The following is a 25625-nucleotide window of genomic DNA, read 5'->3' as shown; positions in this document are numbered from 1 at the left end:
TAGGTTCAGTGGACATGGATCTAGCTTACTAACTCAATTTGAGCCAAAACAATACATTTTAAGGGGTCATAATGGGGGTCAAATTAAACAAAAATTGACCACCTTTTTTGTTGTTGCTCAAATACCCAGTAAACGGCAGGCACCCATGCTAGTATATATATATATATATGTATATATATAAATATATATATATAATTATATATATATATATATATATGAAGAGAGAGAGAGAGTGGGTAAATGACAACGGACTATGTTGCAAAGTTCATGATGTGGACCATCTTATAATTTATTACTTTAGTTATTTGATATTTACAATTGTTTACTATTACTTTATTTTCTGTTTTGAAACGAAAATCAATCAATAAATTTATTATACTTATTACTCATCAGAAAAAATTAGCAAGAATTAATCCGTCAAAACGAAATAAATGGCTTTTGAAATAAAAGCTGTAAATACCTCGGAATATGTTTCCTATACGTCATTTCGAATTTCAGAAAGAATGTCACTTAAACTCAACAAATCGTACACACATGTTTTATTCATTAAAGAATATTCTGCTTAAATATTCTATCTGATTATTAGTGAATTTATTAATTCTATCTAATGTATGCATACTTACGAAAATAACATCAATGATTATAAACTATTGCACATGTTTGCTCATACGAAACTAAAGAAAACTAAAAAAAAAACACTTTACCATTCAAAGTTATATAAACGTTTTTATTAATTTGAATTAAAACCATACCGCATCTAGGTCATCGTACTAGTTTAATCAATTTTAGTCCCATTTCTTACAATAATTCTAAGTATGATATAATTCTAAAGCTATAATTACGTGTGGTTGAGATTAAAGATTTCACGTAATACTCAATTATTTACATTTAGCTTAAAACGTTAATATTAATTTAATTGGAATTATAATACTTTACCTCCCCTAGAACAAATCCATTGATATATTATTTTACTTTTTCGATATCCATTCTGTTTACATTCATAAGCAGTTTTTATCCGTATCCTATTCATTAGTAATGTATATACATTTCTAATTTCTTTCACTTAATAGTATCTAATGATTAATTGAGTGTATATCATAAATTACTTTATAAATACGTGCAATATGATATGTTGGTATTAAAACTATTTAATCGATAGTCATAAGTCATTCAGTTATAATTTATTTCTACATAATAACTTATTATAAAATTATTAGTTCGTATTTTACCTTAATTTATTAATTTATTATTTTTATCAATATTATTAGTAGAATAAGTTATTTGCGGACATATATTGTAGTTTTAAACAAAGATATAATAATCATGATGCATTCTTTAAAATATCACATGCTTGCAATAAGAAAAAACTACTTCATTAGCAAATTATAATAGGGAGTTGAGGAAAAACAAAATTGAATACAGATTGAAATGGTTAATATTAAGTACTCCTAGTGAATACTCATCAGACAAGTTTGGCCGGTGTAAACATTGCAATCCCGAATCGTATCATGCATTATTATTCAGAGACACTTCCTAAACAAACGCAAGCATGTAATTCAAAACAATTTACATAGATAAAAGTGTTTCTCATAATGACTAAAACCTGATGAGAAACGTAGATTAAATTAAGATTGAATTAAGTATCATATTATGAAAATCTAATTTTAATTGCTAGCGATTCATGTATAAAGAAATAGGATTAAAAATGGAATAATAAAAATAATGTAATAATAATGTTTATGTAAATCAATATATCTAAATTAAATATAACAATGATTTTAATAAGAAATTTAACATAAAAGGAACTGTTTTGAATTTGAGATTTTGTACTGTATTTTCGGATATCAAAATATCACGATAAGCTTTAGTATAAATAGTATAACATTTTTGAACAGTAATTTCTTATTGGTCTAATTAGATGTAGTAGGTAACCAATCGGTTTTAATATAACATGCTTCGAAAAATAGATTAGAAGAAAATATGTGAAACTATCATAACATCATAATAAAAGTATTTGTTCTGTGAAGATAATACGTTATGTAAAATATGATTAGCTAATAAAGATAAACAGAATAAAAATTGAGAACCTTATAAACTAATTACATAGATCAAATAAATTTGAATCATGATAGCAAATTTGAAGGCAAGATATATCAAAATTAATATTTTAGATGAATTTATAAAAATAAGTATGATAATATATCTCACATAATATATTATTTAATTGTAGAGTGATAAAAAAGAGCAAACAAACATGTTTTATAATGAAGTGTCGAGGAAAAAATAAATAATAGATTAGAAGAGGGAATAGTCGTTGATCATAAAATTATAACTTCTAGATTGGTCTTAATGTTTAAAAATATTGAATTTTTGTTTGGCAAGTCAGTTTATAGATACGAAAGGTAAATCCGTAATAATCATAACACTATATATGTATTTATAGCAATCAGATTCACAAAAATTAGTCTAAAAATAAACTGTATATGTTGAAAAAAGTGATTATTATGCGATTAATGTGCGATCTCAAATATATTAGCCAACTGTATTAACTATTAAAATGGTTGTAAAAACAATATTATAGTCATAATAAGCTATATGTGTCGAACATTCTTTCAATAAAAATGTATATATATATATATATATATATATATATATATATATATATATATATATATATATTAATTAACTGAACGTCTATAAATTCATTTCGGAATTATAAGTTAAATTTAATGTGAAACAGGAATGCATAGGTTTAGAGGGGCTCAGCTAAAAGGAAATATGGAAGTACATATAAGCCGTAATATTATGTCTAAATAACATCCTTAACTCTTAATAAACTTTAATTTTAATTGGAATAAGAATTAACTTAACTGTACATGTATTAATTAAAACTAAAAGCATATATTATGAGATTAAGAAACTCTGAAACCAAATGATCAGGTAATTTTAATAAAATTCATGTACAAGTAGAATAATAGTTAACTAAGTAACTAGTTGTAAATTTTTTATTAATACTGGATTGTCGGATATTGAATTAGTAAAAGTATGTGAAATGTGAAATGTAAAATTATTACTTACATAATAACTGATAAAAATGAAAATATTGATAAAATAATAAAATTAGATAAATAAATAAAAATTATTAAATGTAATGACTAATTTATTTATAATTAGATATTAAGCAGCAATGAATTATAACTTAATGACTTATGATTATTAATTGAAATAGTTTTAATACTAACATTTTATATTGATCCTATTAGTGCATTAATGTATAATATACACTGAATTAATAATTTAATAGTATTAAATAAAATACATTATACCTGTATAAACATTACTTAGAAGTGGGATATGGATGGGAATCATAATAAAATAAGTAAATATATCAATGACTCCATCCAAACAGAGGTAACTCTATAATATTTAAAATTCAATTAATTAATTCGCTTAAGGTTTGCAATTAAGTATTCAGCGAAATTTTAATACTCAACCAAACGTTATTATAGCTTTATGATTAACTAATATATAGAATTATAATTGAAATAGTAATAAACCTAATTAAACCAGTTAAGTGAACTGATTGAGGTATTGCTTTAATTAAAATTAATAACTGATTTTATATAACAATGAATTGTATTTTTTTAAAGTTAAGTTTAGTTTCGTTTCGTTTAAAAAAACATGTATAATAGTTTATAATTATTGATGTTAATTTAATAAGTATTCATACATTAGTTGGAATTCATGAATTTACTCACAATTAAATAGAACATTTTGACAAGATTATTCTTAAAATAATATAACGTACCCGTACTAATAGTTTAGTTTAGTGACATTATTTCTAACATTCGAAATGGCGTAATGGAAACATATTAGAAGGTGATTGAGATTGTCGGACTGACTTCCTAATCTTGGTTGTTATTGTCACAACGTTTCGGTCGCTTTGCCTTCCGGCCTTCGTCAGGTGTTTTGTATCGAACTGTGGAACCGTTTCTTAGGAGTCTCGATTGGGTTCGAGACTCCTAACTCCTTCCCCAGTTCGATATAAAACACTTGACGAAGGCCGGAGGGCAGAACGGCCGACACGTTGTGACAATAACAACCAAGATGAGGAAGTCCGTCTGACAATCTCAATCAATGAAACACCTCATCTCAAAAATACAGACAATTAATATTAGAAGGTATTTACAGCCTTTCTTTCAATTCTCAGATTCTACCCATGTCAAACGCACTTTATTTCCTTTTGACGGATTGATCGTTGCTATTTCTTCTGAGGAGTTAAGGGCATAATAGATTCACTGATTGACATACAAATTAAAGGATTGACCTTGCGATACAGAAAAAAATACTGTAAAGAATTGTAAATGGCAACTGAATTAAAATAATATGTTATAGAATGGAAAAATCATGAACTTTGTAATATAGTTTTTCTCATTCATTCACTATCTTGCTTTTTATTACATTAAGCAGTTAAATAAGGGTTGGTATATAGTATGAGAATATATATATATATATATATATATGTATATATATATATATAAATACCCACACGCATATATATATGTGTGTGTGTGTGTGTGTGTGTGTGTGTTACATGATAAGGGCTGTCCCCTTTTCATGTAAGTATAAAAATGGAGAATTTAGTTTTAAATGAAAATGAAATAGCAATAGACAAGTTCGAACCTCGTAATTTAGTTTAGAAATAGATTACGTGTGAGAATTTAAAAATGTAAAACAAGCATTTGTTTAGAATATAGATAAATATTTCAAGGAAAGAATGTTAACTATCAAGTTTGTTATGGAATTTTAAATTGAAAGAATGCAGCTTATAAGATAATGTTTTTAACATATTGGATAAATAGGTTACTGAGAAATAGGAAAAGTTTTGGACACGTATGTCCAGTACACGTGAAAGAAGGCACATGTTTTAACATGTGTATGACGTCACGGAAAATAGAAAGTTCTAGGAATAGAGAATACTTTAGTTATAAGACACTCAGTGAAAAACTCGGAGAGAGACAGTCAGCCGTCTAGGAGCGAGACGTCACTTCAAGAAAAAAATGTGAAACTTTGAATTCTTGATGATGGAATCACGGCAGTGTGAAGAATAACCCATCATGCGTTTTGTAAAGCTCGTCTTGTGTCTTATGATTCTCACAAAAAGGTAAAGTGGAATTGTATTATATATTTGTGTTATATGTCTTTACACACACGTCTCAACATCATCATGTCTGAACTGTCTGAACACTAACCCCTCACTCAAAGAGCTTTCTTCTTCTTCCATTCAACACAATTAAGGAATGAACATTTAATATATAAGAATCTCTTATAACAGGAGCAATCTCTTTAGAACTCTTACAACATCAATCTCTCTCTCAATCTGAGTCTTACAACATCCCTCACTGTAATAAGACTCCTTCTAAGCATCTCTTCCTAAGACTCTCTCAATGAAACGCCTATATAACAAAACATATATATATATATATATATATATATATATATATATATATATATATATATATATATATATATATATATATATATATACCCGTAGTTTACTGGGTTAAAAAACTGCCTACAGAAAATGGACTCTGATTTATGAAAGTATGATAGATTATGGAAAGGAAGGGTTGTAAAGAAATAGCTTCGGATTTGGGGGTATCAAAACCAAAGCAAAATATGATGAAAGTAAAAATAATATAGATAAACCCCTAAGTTATTACACCATACCTGTTCACACTGAAACACGTATTACAATATTCTGTGGATCTGTATTTAAAAAAAACAGGCGCAGGTCAGGCGCGAACGAACACACTATAATTTTATTATACCATATTTCTTCAAATTGAAACAACATTTTCAAAGTATAATTACGCAGATATATATGAAAAGTCGCGAACACAGACCCTACAGTTTTATTATAATATCCCTATTTAAGTTAGAACATACTTATCAAATTATTCTTATGTGCATCTATATATAAAACACTTGTAAACGTTTTTTATTTTTAAATTTTTTATTTCCATACTTTGTGGACCAGGCGCGAACGCAGACCCCACAATTTTAATTGACCACCATTCTGCCAGATCAAACATACCCATTCTTGTGTCTTGAAGCATAGTCTATCATTATAGGCAATCGTGCATTTTTTAATAGTCAACAATATAGGAACCTATTCCTGACCAGACACACACACACACACACACTAACACACACATGCACACACACACACACACATGCACCCACATGCATTCAGGTTTATAGTACAGATATATTCTATTCATAATTTTAATAGTAAAGTCTCCACCGCATTTCAAAATGAAATATATGTCATCTATTACCTCTGGGAGTTGTAATAGCACATTCTAAAACGAGAATTTTACTTTAGACTACGTAACGGTATTTTACTTACTAGTTACCCTGCACATTATCTATCGAACTTTTATTTTTGGACTTATAGATTTTAATTGGTAAACGTAAAACTCTATGCCTTAGACTTATGTTCTAATTTGCGGTGTTGTCAGCTAGGCAACCGATGTAATCGTACACCTGTGGAACATGAATTTTGTCGAACACATTGTAATATTCCTCGAACCAGGTACGTATTTCTATTAATCAACCCCTCTGTCTATGAATATATTTCATCGGAAAATGCGAGTTTACAGTTATGTGATAATATTTAGCATAGAAAAGTAAATGGAATACTAGTTAAAACTGTAAAAGAAAAAGACAAGTTATTCTCGTAAAAATTATATATAAAAAGATACGGTACTTATTTAATATATTTTGACTATAATATCTTGCATTTATTATTTCCAGTTTTACAATTACTTCTTTTAACCTTACTATGTTAAAATCTCAACCATATTAGATTCTTTGTAATCGATGATTTCTCAAGTGTTTGCTTTGTAATAAATAAATGTGTCTCTGTGTTTCATTTGTTACAATATCAGCGACAGTACAGCGAGGCGGCAGATCAGGGCAACGGCGAATTGTAAGTAACAGTATTTATAAACAACTAGCGGGGAATACCCGGCGTTGCTCGAGGGTTTTCTTTTTTTGTTTTTTTTTGGTGCGTGTGGTTGTTAATTAAACGCTAAGAATAAGCGAAGTAAAAAAAGAAAACATAAAAACGAAGAGGGGGTTACTCGGGGGTCGATAATAAAAAAACGAAAAAAACACAAAAAAACTAACGTAAGGCAAACGGACGATGTTCAATGTAAAAATCGAAAAAAACAAAAATAAAAAAGAAAACAGAAAAACGAAGGTTAGAAAAACATTTGAAAATGGCTTAAATAAGCCGGTTTCGATATTAAAATTTAAAAAATCGGTTGGTACCCGGGTGTTTTTGACTGTGTGTTGTCGGGGGTGTTAATGAAAACCTAAGAATAAGCGAGTAAAAAAAAGGAAAAACAGAAAAACAAGCGTTACGTGAAAAAGGGTTTAAATAACACTAATTCAATATTTAAATTTCCAAAATCGCAAAAAATACATCTTCGAAGCCAAAACTTTTGTACAATGACCCAACGTTCTAGCCAACTGAGCTAACACGACGTACATGAAATTTAGTCAGTTCTTCACCTATTTAAACGAAATCAGTCCATGACGTCATCTAACGCATGCGTAGAACCGGTCGTCGTCATGAAAGGACGGGTTTTGTTGAACCCCCTGTCGAAAGGTGTCGATTTCGGTGAGAAAAGATTAACGTTTTTGTCATTTTTTTATATTTTTCGGGCGAAAGATGGAGGTTCAATATGATACCAAGTTTATGAATTTTTCTTCTGTCCGTCGAAGGTTTTAGCGAACACACAAATACACATACATACATTCAAATATACATACACCCATTGTCGCTTTTATATTTATAGACTAGCGAGGGTACCCGGCGTTGACCGGGTGTTTTGAGGTGTGTGTACTGTTAAATAAAAAATAAACCGGGGGGGAGGTAAAAGTTGGTAGGATCGAACCCGAAGCCCTGAGGCGAAGTTTGAAAAAAAATGTGAAAAAAAACAGGAACCGTTCGGCCAGTCAAAATGAGTTCCTGAAAGATGTTTGAATTTATTTAGGAACCAAATTGACAGGTGCCCGCACGGAAGTCGCCGAGCGTTAATACGACGGAAGCAATAGCTACTCAGCAATTAGTCAATGACCAGGTTTGTTTGCTATAAGCGAAGTAAAAAAAAATAAGAAATAAAAACGAATGTTAAAATTTAAGCCGGGGGGGGTGTAACAAAACATCGAACAAAAACACAAAAAAACTAACGTAAGGCAAACGAACGATGTTAAATGCAAAAATCGAAAAAAAACAAAAAAGAAAACAGAAAAATGAACACGTGAAAAATGGCTTAAATAAAATTTTTAAAATCGGTGAGTTACCCTGGTGTTTTGGAGTGTGTGAAACACGAATTTACGTGATAAGTGGCTTAAATAACACTGGTTGAATATTTAGATTTAAAAAAATAATAATAAAAAAGACATACCACACCATGATTCGACCCCAAAACTTTTAAATAACGAACCAACGCGCTAACCAACTGAGCTAACGCGACGTACACGAAATTTAGTCAGTTCTTCAACTATTTAAAGTAAATCACGTTATGACGTCATCTGATCCATGCGTAGAACCGGTCGTCTTCACGAGGGGACGGGTTTTGTTGAGCCCCCCCCTGTCGAAAATTGTCGATTTCGGGGTTCGAATTTTCGGCCAATTTTTCGATATTTTTCGGGCAAAGGATTGGGCTCCAATATAATACTGAGTTGGTGAATTTTTGTCGTGCCTTCGAAAGTTTTTAGCGGTCACACAAATATACATACAAACATATAAACATACAAACATACATGTCCACATTTTCGCTTTTATATATAGAGACTAGCGGGGCTACCCGGCCTTGCCCAGGATTGTATAAACAATGGAAAAATTGAAGTTAATTTTGAACATAATTGTTATTTTGGGGATAGAGGAATTTTTAATGTATATGTATCATTAACTTTTTCGAGCAAATAAATATTTTACCTACCCTGGGACGGGTATTACACGTATGAAATAATTGTACCTTATCTAGGATGAGTAATTTATATCATATATATGAAATAATGTTTCCTTTTGCGGGGATTGGTACTATACAACACATATTTTAAATAACTTTACCTTCCCTCGGACGTGTAATTAAAATACATAGATGAAACAATTCCACATACTATCGGCAGGTATTGTACATGTTAAATAATTTCTCTTACGACCAAGGATGCCATCATTGTCAGAAAACTGAAACAATTTTTAGAAAGTAACTCGGAACCGTATAAACAATGAAAAAATGGAATTTTAGTTTGAATATATTTGTAATTCTTAGGAGTATGACATTTTTATGTCTATGTATCATTTGCTATTTCCAGCAAAAGAATATTTTACCTAGCTAGAGCAGATATTAGAGGTATGATATAATGTTATTTTACCTAGGGTAGATAATTGACAGTGTGTATATGAAATAATTTTACCTTTGCAAGGGCGGTGAATATACAACGCATGTTTAAATAATTTTACCTACAGTAAGAGGGGTCATTTAAATAGATATATTAAACAATTTCACAAACTTTTTTTTTACCCCAAAACGGAGACTTCTTTCTCCAATTTAAATCCCCAAAAGAAAACTCAAAAGCACGTTTGAAATTTACATGATCATGCTTCTTTCTACCCTCTACTGCAACGATCACATCATTCCCGTATGAATACATAAAACATTTAAACAAATATAGATCACCCCCTATAGAAACGGGCCTAAGAAACTTTCATAGGAAACCAACAATACGTATGTATTAATCTAATTGTGAGATCATTAACGGTTTAAACCATATCTGGAATCGACGTCACACATGAAGTAATTTTGAGATAGAAAAATGTTTAACCTATTTCCGGTACACACTTTATATTTCACCACCCTTATCTAATCCAGGGCGGCGCTGATTATTCTGCTAATATAAATTTTCCCTATCTCATTCAATCCCGGGCAACGCCAGGAATTTTACTAATATACATTTCCAGCAATCTCCTTCAATCCCGGGCGACGCCGTGGATATTGCAAATAAATTATCCCACGTATCTCATGCAAGCTTGAGTAATGCCGGATAGTCTGCTCTTGTATAAGTGCAGTTATCTAATACAATCCCGGGCGACGCCAAGTATTCGTCTATTCTGTATTTGTACCTATATCATTTAATCCCGGGCGATGTCAGGTATTCTGTTAGTATTTATCTGCACCTGCATTATATAATCCTATATATTTCCACTTATCTCATTGAATACGGGGCGATGCAGGGTATTCTGCTAATGTATATTTCCCCCTATCTCATCCAGTCCGAAGCAACGCCAGGTATATTGCTAATATATACGCTGACCTATTATATATCGACCCCGGGCAAGGCCAGATGTTCTGCGAGTATATATCTCAATCAATCCAATGAAATCCTGGGCGACGCAAGGTATTCTGTTAGTATATATTTTAATCAATCTAATTCAATCCAAGGCAACGCTAGGTATTCTGCTAATATATATTTGCACCTATCTCGTTGGATCCCAGGCGCCCGTGTATTCTGCTTGCATATATTTGAATGTATCTCATTTTATCCCGGAGGATTTCGGGTAATATGTAAGTATATATGTGGACGTATGTCATTGAATACGAGAATTCTTGGATATGTTACAAATTTCCACACTCATTTTTCATAATTAAACCCACATATCTTCCTACTCTTACTAAAATAATAACTTTTATACATTTCACATGTAATCATTTTTCATAATTCTTTGATATGTTACTAATTTTTAAAATTATTTTCATGCTTGAATTTACATAATCCCCCCTCGTACTAAAGTAATACTTTCATACATTGTGTAGGCTGTTTATTTTATTACAACCACACCGATAAAATAAATCACATTTCATCATTTTTCATATTCTTGGATATGTTACTAATTTCAACAATCATTTTTAATGGTTTAACCAACATAATCGGGCCTCTCTTACTACAATATCAACCTTGCAACATTGTCTGGCTTGTGATTTCATTACAAGCACACCAATCAAGCTAACTCACATTTCAACACATTTCATAATTCTTGAATATGTTACTAATGTCGACAGTAATTTTAAATAAAATAAACCATATAATCCCCCTCCTCTTACGAAAGTAATAACTTTGATACATTGTCTGGCTGATTATTTCATTACACACACCAATCAAATAACTCATATTTTATCATTTTCATAATTCTTGGATATGTTACTAATTTCAACAATAATGTTTCTTGATTAAACCCAAAGTATAGCCCCGCTCTTACTAAAATAATAACTTTGATACATAATGTGCGCTGTCTATTTCATTACGAACTCACCAATCAAAGTACACAAGTTTCATAATTTTTCGTAATTCTTGGATATGTTACTAATTTCCTCAATCATTTTTTATGATTTTACCCACATAATACACCCCCTCTTTCTAGAATAATAAATTTGAGACTTTATCGCGGCTGTTTGTTTCATTATAACACACAAATAAAAAAAAACTTTTATTTCATCACTTTTTCATAATTCTCGAATATGTTACTAATTTCGACAATCATTTTTCATGATTTAACCCACAAAATTCCCTTCCACTTATAAAAAAAAATAACTTTAAGACGTTATCTGGCTGGTTATGTCATTCCATATACACCAATCTAATAACTCATATTTCACCGTTTTTATAATTCTTGTATATGTTACTAATTTCGACAATCATTTTTCTTTATTTACCCCAAATAATTTGCTCCCTCTTACAAACATCATAACTTTGAGGCATAGTGTGGCCGGTCGTTTCATTACAAACACACCAATCAAATAACACCCATTTCATCACTTTTCATAATTCTTGGATGTGTTACTAATTCCTTCAATTATGTTTCTTTATTTCACCCACATAATCCCATTTCTCTTACTAAACTAATAACTTTGAGACACTGTCTCGGCGGTTATTTCATTACAAACAGACAAATAAGATAAATTGCATTACATCATTTTTCATAATTCTTGAATATGTTAATAATTCGACCCTCATTTTTCATGATTTAACCCACATAATACCTTCCTCTTACTAAATTAATAACTTTGGTACAATCGATCTACATAAAGCATTTTATATTCCCAAGTGGTCACCCATCTGATAATGACAAGACTCCATGTTGGTTAACTTTGTTGATCTACATAAAGACTTTTCTATTCCCAATAAGTCACCCATCTGATAATGACCAGACTATATATTGCTTAATTTTAGTTATCTGCACGCATAATTTGGTAATCACAAGTCGTCACCCATCATAGAATGACAAACCTCATTGTTGCTTAACTTTAGTTATCTACATAAAGAATTTTGTAATCCCAAGTAGTCACCCATCTTAGAATGACCAACCTCATTGTTGATTAACTTTGGTGATCTACATAAAAACTTGTGTATTCCCAAGAAGTCACCCATCTGAAAATGACCAGACTCCATGTTGCTTAATTTTAGTGATCTGCATAAATAATTTGGTAATCCCATATCGTCACCCATCATAGAATGACCAACCTAATTGTTGCTTAACTTTAGTGATCTACATAAAGCATTTTGTATACCCAAGTTATCACCCATCTTAGAATGACCAACCTCATTGTTGCTTAACTTTGGTTATCTACAAAGCATTTGGTATTCCCAAGTTTTCACCAATCCGATAATGACCTAGACAATGTTGCTTAACTTTGGTTATATACATAAAGCATTTGGTATTCATAAGTAGACACCAAACTGATAATGACCAAGACAATATCACTTAACTTTGGTGATCTACATAAAGCATTTGGTATCTCCAAGTAGTCACCCATCTGATAATGACCAGTCTACATTTTGCTTAACTTTGGAAAAAAACAAAAAACAAAACAGAAAAACGAACACGTGAAAAATGGCTTAAATAAAATTTAAAAAATCGGTGGGGTATCCGGTTTTTTGGGGTGTGTGGTCGGGGGTGGATAAGTGAAGTTAACATTTAAAAAAGAAACAGTAAAACGAACGTTACGTGAAAAATGGCTTAAATAACACTTGTTCAATATGTAAATTTAAAAAAAATCGAATATATATTTTCTCCCCCTTACTTCCACAAACGCCAACAACACATAAGTAAGATAAACGATGCCATTTCCGGAATATAATTCCATAGTTATTCCATATAGTTGGAATATGACATTGTGGGAGATTACACCATCCCAAAATGGACATTACTCTCTCCAGCCACACCCAAAAACTGAAGTTTTGTTAATTCAAAGAGAACTCCAGAGTACGTTAAAAAGAAACATAATCATGTGTCTTTCTACTCACCACTACAACTGTGACGTATTTCCTAGAAGTTAACAGTGAAAATTCACATTTCTTCTTCTTTCATAATTTTTGGATATGCTACCAATTTCGATAATCGTTTTTTTTTTTAAATAATTTTAACTCACAAATAACTTTGATATATTGTCTGGGTCGATTATTTCATTAAAAAAAACAAAAACAATAAATCAACTAACATTTAATCATTTTTCCTCATTCTTGGATATGTTACTAATTTCGACGATCATTTCTTATAATTGCACCCAACATAATGTCCTCATCTTTGCGAAAATAATAACTCTGATATTTTTCAGGGTTTATTATTTCATTACAAACACACCAATCGCCTCTGTGGTACCAGTCTTCAAGAATTCTGGTGAAAGAACTGACCCACTAAATTATCGCCCCATTAGCCTCCTCCCGCTTTTCGCCAAAATATTTGAGTCCTAAGTTAATCAAGCCCTAGTCCAGCACCTAACAGCTGCTAAACTCCTGACTGACAAACACTATGGATTCAGGCAAGTCCGTTCAACAGCAGATATCTTAACAGTAGTTTCTGAACGTATATAACGCTCATTGGACAAAACACGGGAGGGTAGAGCGGTAGCCCTTGATATATCTAAGGCTTTTGACAGTGTATAGCACGGTAGTCTTCTAAGGTAAATTAGATCATATGGAATCACTGGAAGAATTCATAATGTAATTAAATCCTTCTTAAGTAAAAGAAAAATCCAAGTTGTCCTCGACGGTCATACATCTAAACAATATGACATAAATACGGGAGTACCTCAGGGGTCTAACCTTGGACCTCTATTATTCCTGATATTCATAAATGACCTCCCTGATTGTTTCGGAGATGGGTATATTTGCCGATTACACCACTCTCTATAATAGATATGAGGGGAAAACAAATGTACATATTCAAGGAAAAAGCAGAAACACTAGAGGATGACCTCCTATCTGTAGTGGAATGGGAACAAAAATGGATGGTCACATTCAATGCTTCTAAGGCTAAGCTTGTTTCCTTCAATAACTACAAGAAACCTTCTCTACCACCAATAGCAATGGCCAAGAACACATTGCCGGAAAGTACTTCTTTTAAACTCCTCGGCTTAATGTTTACAGGGAATATGAACTGGAATAGATATATTGAGCGCATTGCCAAGGCTGCTGCAAGGAAGGTTGGCTCCCTCTACCGTGCTAGAAAACTACTTACGCCTGACAGTATCCTATACCTCTATAAGGCCACCATTCGCCCATGTACGGAGTAATGTTCTCGCATCTGGGCTGGTGCATCTGCTGCTTGTCTCTCGCTCCTGGACAGGGTTCAAAAGAGAGTCGCCAACCTGATAGGTCCTGAACTGTCATCTAGGCTTCAGCCTCTGTCCCATCGACGAGATGTTGCATCCCTCTCCCTGTTCTACAAATACTTTAATGGTGAATGCTCTGAGGAACTGCAAACACTTGTACCTCCCCGATGTAACTACCCCCGACAAACTCGACAAGCTACTGTCTCGTCCCTTTACAGTAGATATCCCTAGGTGCAAGAAACCCTTTTACTCCAATAGTTTCTTCCCCAGAACTGCGGGTCTTTGGAACTCCCTTCCGGGATTCTGCTTTCCCAACTACACTGATATGCAGAAGTTCACGTGTAATGTTAACAAAGATCATTCTACTTATCTCCCTTCATAATGACCCCGCTAATTAAGTCCCTGATAGTAGCCCCCTTCTTCAAAGTGGCACTGTGCCTTGTTTGGGGTGAAAATTGAATTTTTAAAAAAAATCACATTTCATCATTTTTCAAAATTTTGCGATATGCATGCATGTAAGCAAAGATATTCGCTATAAACCACCCTGGGTACATGAATATTATTTCCCGAGAATTCCAGTGCTATGTTACCAGTACTTTCAAAGATTACCTGTTAAATAGTTACACCCATTATTTACTGTTTTATTTATATAGATTACACTATTACCAATCTAGAATATCTACTATTGTATTTATATAGATTAAACTTTAAAAATTGTACGTTCATTTACTCGAATCTGAGTTACTTTTCTATTTTCTACTTTCCACCATTTTTTTTCTTTTCAGCAGTCACCAAAAGTTAATTGGATAACATACTCTATATATCACAAGTGTTTAAAGGAAATCATTTACAAAATATTACTAATTTGGGAAATCACGTCAAAGAATCGTGCTTTTAGAAAAACAAACAAACAAACAAACAAACAAAGCAAACTCGTCCATTTCAAAGTAATCAGACTATTCTCTTGTTGGCATCGATTTCACTAATATCTTTCAACCGGAATTATTTTAGGGGAATAAATACGTAACACAACATACACCACGCGAAGATTGCCACCTTCCTAAAGCTATGTGTTTCGCTGGATATAACTCCATTTTAATTTTGAAATCTTAGTCAGTTTTGCCACTGCCACCATGTATATGAACAATGGAAATAACTGATCGTATAGCCCCTTTCAGATATTTTCTAGCTTCGATAACCTATTTATTCTCACTCTATTTTAAACTTAAATCAAGTGGATTGATCTATAAGCAAATGGGGGAGATGCGACTGAAATATTAGAAACTAAAATAGTGATCAATTTCGGAATTCGATAACATATGAATAAAAGCATGTCTGCTAAGGCAACTAAAAACATGGGTGTATATAAGAGTAGGTAGTAGTTTGCTTGCAGCATTCTTGGTAAAGAAATATATAGATTTTTTTAAAGCCAAAGACTTGAATTCACTTTTGTCTTTTGAAAAAGAGAGACCCCTTTCTCTCGAAATTAATCAAAGTTCAATACCACCCACGGACTTTACACATACCGGACATACCAACAACTCGGTTATAAATATGTATACAGTGTGGTGAGGAAACATAGACGAATAAAGGCTACATACCCCTCTACTCAACCATACCCATCTACATTTGTTTGTTTTTCTTTCTTTACTTTCATAATTCCGGTCTTTCTCCGCATTGTCTTTGACTTAAAAAAATTATATACACACACACACACACACACACACACACACATATATATATATATATATATATATATATATATATATATATATATATATATATAAGCTACACTGAATATACCTATAGCTCTACCTACGTATTGAGCACTTTTGAAGTAAATACTTAAGGTTTACGCATAAATTTATACTTTCGTATATTAATTTTTATGTGAGTAAATGAAGTAGTTATATATATATATATGTATATATATATATATATATATATATATAAATATATATATTCATTTTAATAATGAGTAAACATCACGATGACCGTGAGTAATATACTGATTAACGATGTGTGACATAAGAAACAAGAAAGTAGGGGTGATCAGGATAGTGTTAAAGAAAAAAAAACAGCAAATGTATTCAATTAACCGAAACATATTAATATATGTATTAATATTCTATTATAAATAAAAAGAAAAAGTCATAATCGTAAAAGGTAGAGACGACAATCTGTGTTCAGCTGGACAACAATGGGAAACGAATTGAGGAAAGAGACTACAGACCAACCGCCAGGTGGAATCTCTACTCCGGATCTTTTATCCCTTGCAAAAATTAGGGGCCGTTATTTTAACATAAAAAACCTGATACTTTCCGGTGGTGGCCCAAAATGTTTTGTCTTCGCTGGTGCTGTGAAAGTTTTAGAAGAAATTGGAGTGTTCCAAAAACTTATGCGTTTTACGGGCGTCGGGACAAGTGCCGTGGCAGCAGCACTTTTGGCCGCCGGTTACGACTGTAAAAGTGTACAAGATGCATACGCCTCACTATTAGAAAATTTGATCCTTGACGACAGAGAGGGTTACGATTATCTCTTTCCCGGGTTTGTCGAAAATCTCGGTTGGAACAACGGAGATCTCTTTCGAAAATGGTTAAATCGTCTCTTGGAAACAAAGACGGCTTTATCCGATGTAACCTTCGAGAGTCTATACAAAAAGACTGGCAGGGACCTGTGCATCGTTGTTACCAATGTTAATAAGATGTGCATGGAGTATTTCCATGCAAAGACCACTCCTGATATCTTAGTTGCTGACGCAGTGTTCACTTCACTCTCAATACCAGGCATATTTTATCCATCCGAATACAATTTTGGCGAAACGAGGTCGATATATACAAATGGTAGTCTATTATGTTCCTACCCAATTCATTCTTACGACGGCTGGTGGCTTTCTATGAAACCTAAATTTTCTATACCAATTAAAATAAAGAAGGCAAGTGAATTTCTCTCTATCGACCACGCGTTTGAGCCCTGGAATCCTCATAGTCTTGGCTTACTATTTATAGATTCAATAATGGAAAAGGATTACGAGGTGTTCGTTAAACGTCTAATCAATGCGGGTTCACGGATAGCCATTCCCAATACAGTACTCGGAAACAGATTTAATGAACATTTAAGAAATCTTGGAAATGCACAGGATAAGTTCTACAGATTGCGAATGGCTTATTTTAGAATCCTTGATTTAGTAAAGAGTAGAGACAAACGGCCTGCGTCTATAAATAGTCTTGCTAAGTATGTGTTTACTGATCCATATTATGAAACTGGAGATCCGATTCCTCCCCCACACCCTAACAATCCAAACATCGATTGCGTTTATTTGATGTGCGAACTTGCAACTGGAAATAAATTTCTCCGTGCTTTTACGCTACGGAAGTTACTGCGTCCTAAGACTATGGAGGCGATTGACAACTGCATCAATATGAGGAATCTTCCTGTAAACGATTTACATACTTTATTTAGCGCTCTATCATACATTGCACAGACTGCTTCGTTGGAAGTGAAAGCATCGGATTATCCCAGAACAGTTGGTATTCTTGGAGGACACATCGGTGGCAACGATATCAATTTAGAGCATGATGACGAAGAATATCTCTACAAACAAAGCTGGAATGCAACTGTTGCCTATTTTCAGGAACGAATTCCAGCCGAAACGTATTGAATGTAAAAACGTTTACTCGCTGTTTCTTTTAATCCCTGTTCATATTTGTAACTGTACTTTTAAAGTCCACAAAACCCATTATTTTCCTATAAAATCTATGGGCGACAATCTTAGGGATCCATTTTTAAATAAAATTCTTAAATTGATTCGAACATGCCATATATATCATGAATTTTAGTTTTAAAATTGAATCTGTAGTTTTAACTTTATTCTTGCAAGTAGCTCTGTTTAAATCAGTTAAACAATCTTGTTTAAACTATTAGTTTTAAACTATTTGTAGAAAATGAAATATTAATGAATCTATAGGTTGCTGAAATTTAATCAACCATGATTACAATAATTGTTCAGAACTTTACTTATTAAAATTATCGATTTAACTATCCAAATGTGATTCTTATTTAATTATATTGGACGCTTTTTTCTATTTATAGGGCATTTATTTCCTATATACGATTTGCATGAACCAATTTTAGGTTAATTTTTTTTATTTTATTTTTTAGTAACGTTAATATTAATGTGTATGTCCTTCGAATTTTTTTTTTCATGTATAACATCTAAGACTTCACGCTATTGTTTCCTGCAGCCAGATTTTTGTATGAATGGTCTCCAGAAAATAAGGTTACCATTCGATCATAACGAACACGTACTACAAAAGTATTTAAATGCAGTTAATTCTTGTTGGGTTTTATATTTTCAAAATGTACTAAAATACTCCGTCCAAGTCTAGTGCCTAGAAGTATTTAGCCATAAAAGCAAGAGGTAAAGTAGTGCGATAAGTGTTCAGATACTACACTTCCAATAAAAAAACAAAAACAATCCTACACAAAATCGCATTAAAACATCCATAGGCGATCTTTCGAAGAATGTTATAACAAGGGTTAATCGCATATTTCTAAAGTAACTCCTAATCTACAGTAGAACTGTTTTACAACTGATGCAACCCTATACTATTAGTATTAAAACGATTATAAGCAAATAAGTGTTTTTATTAGGGACGGGCACTCCATTTCTGCGTTATTTTTTTCGTAAGAGTTTGATTCGGTTTATACATTATATAAAATGTATTGGAAGATTTTTGAGTAACTATGAGAGTAAGGTATTTTAGTTGGTTTTATGACTTTTTATTATATAAATCAAATATGGCAGAAGATATTTACCCATATTTGACGTCTTGATGGATTTAGTATAAAATTGTTTGGAATTACCAAAAACTATGCACTTCATTTACTCTTAATATCTTTTAATTAGTCCTATATAGGCAAGACATTTTTTTTTAAGTAAATCTTTGGTATTACAATTATACTTGCAGTGTTAGAAGTAAATAGTATTTGGTAAATAAATAATATACCCGTACTTTATCTGGAAAAATACAAATAATTTGAAAGTTTAAACGCTTAATTCTATTAAGTGTTTTTTTTTTTTTTTAAGATAACCTTTACGGGAGCTTAGAATGGAACCGCTTAATATTTATCCCCCCCCACATATATTGCGAAACAGATGTTAAAAACATTGAATTAAATACAAATGACATTAAGTAAATATATATAAAAAAAAAAAACTAGAATTTTTATATTCTATCTATATAATGCAGAAGATACGTTTATTAAAATTAATCGGGACTTAAGCGTTTTCTCGCATGACTTCATGTATTAAATGAGCCATATTCTAAAACACATTTAGAAGTTATATTTTATGTATATTTTGGCGCATCTCTTGTGTTTTTTTCTGCATAGCCATTTGTAGTATATATATATATATATATATATATGTGTGTGTCATACACGCACCGTACTGTTTCACAGCTTATCAGTGCGGCTAGAGAAGCAACTACTTTAAGCCAGGATCGCAACCCGACCGCCCAAACGACAGTTGCAGCTTCTAATTATTGTGATATATGACTGGTGTTATGCAGGTAGTGAATTAAGTCTTTTGACACTGTCGAAATACCTTAGCTCACTTTGTTTACACAAACAGCATTACTTAATATTCTAATGGTAATTAATATATCACTTACCAATATGCTCAACGTAAGATAGGGAGAGTTATAGTCATCAATATACAGCGCTGTTTCACAACTCAACATTGCGGCTAGACAAGCAACTACATGAAGTCAGGATCGTAACCCGATCGCCCAAATGACAGTCGCAGCTTCTGACGATTACGACTGCTGCTTTGCGGGTAGAGAATTTAGTGTTTTCACACTGTCTAAATACCTAAGCTATATATATATATATATATATATATAGCTTATCAATGCAAGCAGTTGATGATACCGTCTTTTAATTTTTAAAGTGTAAATTCAACAACACAGAAAGTGGAGCACATCGTTTATAATAACGGAACTATAATAAAGTATGACCCCGGGATACGGTTCACAGGATATTTTCTTTTCAGATTACGATGTTTCCGATCCCTGGTAACCGAATTTGCCCCGATTTACGATGCTATTTGATTATATACTGTACTCTATATTGTTACTAATTTTAATGTTGCATTCCGGGTGTTTACTGTATTTTATCCGTTAATATCTCACACGTGACTGGTATAAATAAGCAGTTCATTAGATATACGTACCGTCTAAGGCCTATTAAAATATGAAAAATAGAATGATGTTAATTGATTCTTTTTCTAACAGCTGAGGAAACATTTTCTCATACTTCAAAAGTCTGTAAGCATAACATTGTATTCTATTTAATATTAGATGACCTCATTAAATATATTCTGGAAAACGGTTTTATTTGACAATTAATAAAATTAAGTGGTTCGGTGCTTTTTTCATAACCCGAAATAAATTGTCAGTGCTTAATAATAAATATCGAATTTACGGAACTATTTTCCTGAAATAATATTTTGGTTTCCTTTGGTAGGAGTTCAAATTCAAAATAGTTCGTAATCGTTATCCCAGTATCGCCTGCATTTAAGTTTCCATTCTAAAATCTAGAATATTAAAATTTTTACGTGGTTTACTTCAGCAACTGGTACATATTTAAATTCTAGATAAACGAAATGTATCAAATTACACTTTTTTACGTAAGTGTTTACTTGTCAAATGAAGATTTGTTGGGTATTATACTTGTTTAATCTTAAATTACGTCATGATGCAGAAAAAGTTGCAACTGATTAGAACTGGCCTAAAACATTGGGTGAGATGGTGTTTCCCTTTTTACTTTATGCGGATATTTCCAAAGTGTGTATTATCTTGAATAGGCACTTGATTTTAAAACACTTAAAAATATTTTTTTATCAAATTGTTAGGTTGTTCTATTTTATTAGATTACCGGATACTATTTAATTTTAGCGGTATATTTATTTTGATTAGTGTACAGAATATGTAAAGCTCCCAAGTGCCCACAATGTGGAAATAACTTCGTAACTAACAGTATTCTAGCACTCATAAAACCTCAATTTACGATTTTCTCCTCCATATAAGATATTTTATTTTAAATCAAAGTTTAAAACAATAAATTAAAATAGTCTTCTATTCACCGAAACTGAATTGATTCTGAAAATAGGAAAAAAATATATTTACTCTGCTCTAGTCACTTGGTCCCGATAACGTGCTGTCTTGTGCTATCTAATGTTTTAAATTATATTTACCTTTTAAATGTTCTCTTTAAAATTGTACGTTAATTCAACAAGTAAAATTCAGAAAAACTCTGAATAGACAAAACAATGGTTAAAAGACTGAATACATAATCAGCATTCACGAGTGGTATGTAAATATTGTATTTGTCTTTTGTTTTCCCCGTAATAGTACCGATCTTTCCCGTCCTTTTAATTTATCTAATAGCAATATTTTAGAGGCTAAGTAATAAGAGTTAAGCATTATATACCAAAACATGTACAAATTTAATTACAATAGGATTTGTAAGAACTTAATACTGTCTTTAAAGTAAATATCTTATTAATTTGTTAAATAGTACCATAATTACGATCGTGCAATTAATTTACTTTAGCAAACATTGTAAAAGATATTAAACACCAATCATTTTACCCCCTGAGTTCCAAGAAAAGCGTGGAACTCCTTCAGCTTTTACTGGTAAGTAATGATATCATCTGATGCCATGAGAATTAACGCTTATTTTACGTTATCCATTTCCTCACTTTTAATCTGCACTAAAGACCTATTAAACCATTGAAGTAGATCGATCTCCTGTCAGCTATAAGGCGATATAAGTATTTTTGTTTTTGAAGGTAGATAGGTCGATTGTAGTTTTATACATATTTTCTTATCAACGAACTACTTCCAAATATCTATTGCACAGACTGTGATAAATAAAAAAAAAACACATTTATTCGATGATGTTCTATATACAAATCCTGGATAAATGCGAGACGCACAGTTGTTTTAATTAATACTTAATTTGATGAATGTGCATATTCTGTTTGTAATAATGTCTATTAATCATTCGGTATTGGCCAAAGTTAAAAGCATTTAGTGCTAAAATTTGCCAACTATTACTGTTGAATTACGTTTACCTCCTTTTCAACTTGATAAAATTCACGTTTTTTTTTCTCGCAATCTTTTAGGCATTTATTCTTATACGCGTACATGTTTAAAACTGTGTTTGTAATCGAGCAATATAGTTTATACACAACAGAAAACATTTTCTAAATCTTCACGAACTGTTTATCAAACAAATTCACTGTAGATTTTACCTTGCTTTCTAGGTTAGTGTATTTATATCATAAAACGCAATTAGTAACCAGGGTTTTTTTTTCAAACTGACACCAACAATAGACAACACTGATTCATTCAGTTTTTTGTCCAAGTCTCTCAATTGGTTCATCAATTTTACTTAATTAGAACATTAAAATTAATTCTATGAATATAGAATAAAACTGCATTTGGGTCAGATTTTAACGAAAGATTTTAAGCGCGCTTGCTTGCTTTAGTGGCAAAACCTTGTACTACTAGTTAAATTCAGTAGAAAAAAACCTGTAACACGTAAGTGTTTACAATTCATATTACAAAGCAAATATTTACATAAGTTTCGAATTAAGCAAATTAAAAAGGGAAAATAATTATTATAGATTTTATCATGGACAACGGATTATTTTTCGATATTTTTATGATTACGCACCGAAAATTAAGATCTTTTTTTCAGTTTAGAAATATTTCCTTGCTTTGTGATAGCTTTAGTATTCATATATTTGCATATTTTAAGTGATCAATTATATAAGCAAATATATATTTTTCAAAGTTTAGAAATTAAGTCTATTTAAGGGTGTTTATATTAGTTGGAGACAAATCCTTTTGAAGAAAAGATCCGTAACAAAAGTAGTAAGTATAAACTATTAGATTGGTGCCAAATTAATATTGTTTTTGAAGTTAAGCTAATGCTGATTGCCAAAAATTGATTCTGTACTGGTACATTACATAACCGATGTCCAAGCAACAGAAGCAGCAATGAAGCTCTACCCATTTAAATGAATACCATTTAAATGCTACCCACCTCAGCATTATGTAAACACGTGTCTAAAAAATGGGGATTCTACCAATCTCCCCTAAAGGAGAGGCACTATTTCGAAGGAAAATCCTTGACCATCCCAGATCGGGGTGGCTCAGGCACTATGCAATTCCTCCACCCGAAAGATTGATGGAGAAGCCTGCGGGAATGGACATCCTTGGTGATACCCAGCCGGCCTACCTCAGTGCGACAGGTACTAGACCAGTTCCTGGCCGCATATTATTTTCCGACCGATTGTTAAGACGAGATTCCTGACCAATACTTTACGTGCCCGGTCCTCCAGCAGACGATGCAGAAAAGACTCTACTCATTTAAAATCTATATACTTTTTATTTAACATGTAGTCGCACGATTCAGAGGAATGCGTTGCACTACTTGTTTGTGCTTTTTATTATATTTAGATTCCTGTTTACTTATTAAAGCAGAAAAAAGTATATATAAGTATATATTATTTTATGCATCACTAATGCAGTTTTGTTTTTCATTTATTAGATTTTTTTCAGTTTTATAGGATTTACAAGCATCGGCATATCGAAAAAACGTGTTTATTGAACAGTATTCATATGTTTATTTTATTATGCTATTTTTCACTATCTTTGTTACTAATTTTAAATGTATGGGCATAAAATGTCTTAATGTTCAGGTAAAGCGACCTCTGCCCACAACTCAGACATAAGACTACCTTAAAACGCTCTCACACACACACACTATATATATATATATATATATATATATATATATATATATATATATATATATATATATATATATACATATATCTTGGTTTGTTAATATTTGAAAAACTAAAAAAAAACACCGATCTCATTGCTTCGAGATTTTCGTAGAGTAGTTGCTGTGTACTCATTCGTGTTTTTATATATCTGTTTTGAAATATAACACAATACTTAATTTTTGTTTACAAATTAGGTGGTTTTATTTGTAATTATGTGGCAATTTTTTTTTTTTGGAGAAACATCACCGCTACGTGATATCACTAAACGGAACTTTTCGTTTCCCTTCATAATATTACATTTTGAATGGATAACATTTAATCACGTGATTATTTATGTGCTTGAAATTACATATAAATTAAACACAATTGGCCGCTTTTTCTATCAAATATTCATCGAAAATATCGACATTTCCAATTTGAATAGTGAGTTGGGTTTTTGTAAAAAAGAAAATATACTAAAAATATAAACCAAATTGACTCTTCTTTTAAAATTCAATTATTTAATCTTTGTTAATACAATTAAAGTACGATTGTTGAATGTCAGTCTTCCGATCAAACGTGAAAAGATACAAGTATGTTGTTTTTGTTTCGAAAACTTTTCCCATAGGGGTTTGTATTACTGTACACATAGATTCGAAAAAGTTGTCAAAAAACAAATATATAACAAATAAATGTTATCAAAGGCAAGATAAGTTACTTTCCTACCAAACTAGATATAATTTTCGTGTTTTTATTCAATTTAACATGTTTATTCAGCTCGAAAAGCATACCGTGTTTAGCGATGTATTGGGAAATTTAAGATGGCGGCCGATTCTCTCTTTAACACGGTAAGTTTGGAAAAGGTGTAATAAATAATAAACTAGACAAAATACTGTTAGAAATTCGCTCAATATATGTTACCGTGACATACCTTGACATATATCCGGTGGTTTTTAATAGTATTTGTCTACAGGGTGGTCAAAAAGTCAGGTAACATGTTAAAGGTAGAAAAAACAATATGATCCATTATAATCTCTATTCGTTTAATATTATTTGTTTAAATATTTGAGTGTAATTTCATGTTTGTTTCATTT

At 31.6% G+C, this 25625-nt stretch overlaps 1 protein-coding gene across 1 annotated transcript; it reads left to right on the top strand.

Annotated features, from left to right (window-relative positions):
• The first annotated feature begins 16846 nt into the window (after positions 1–16846).
• On the top strand, positions 16847–19962 carry LOC145299692 (uncharacterized). The gene has a single exon (XM_080144428.1). It carries the CDS (start codon positions 16888–16890, stop codon positions 18346–18348), a length of 1461 nt encoding a protein of 486 aa, XP_080000554.1. The 5' UTR covers positions 16847–16887; the 3' UTR covers positions 18349–19962.
• The last annotated feature ends 5663 nt before the right edge of the window (positions 19963–25625 follow it).

Source organism: Euprymna scolopes, chromosome 1 (genome assembly GCF_053919585.1).
Source record: "Euprymna scolopes isolate OS-2025 chromosome 1, ASM5391958v1, whole genome shotgun sequence".
In the NCBI taxonomy this organism is placed as follows: Eukaryota; Metazoa; Mollusca; class Cephalopoda; order Sepiida; family Sepiolidae; genus Euprymna; species Euprymna scolopes.
Note: the sequence above shows the minus strand (reverse complement) of the source record. Positions and strands in the feature narration are given on the sequence as shown.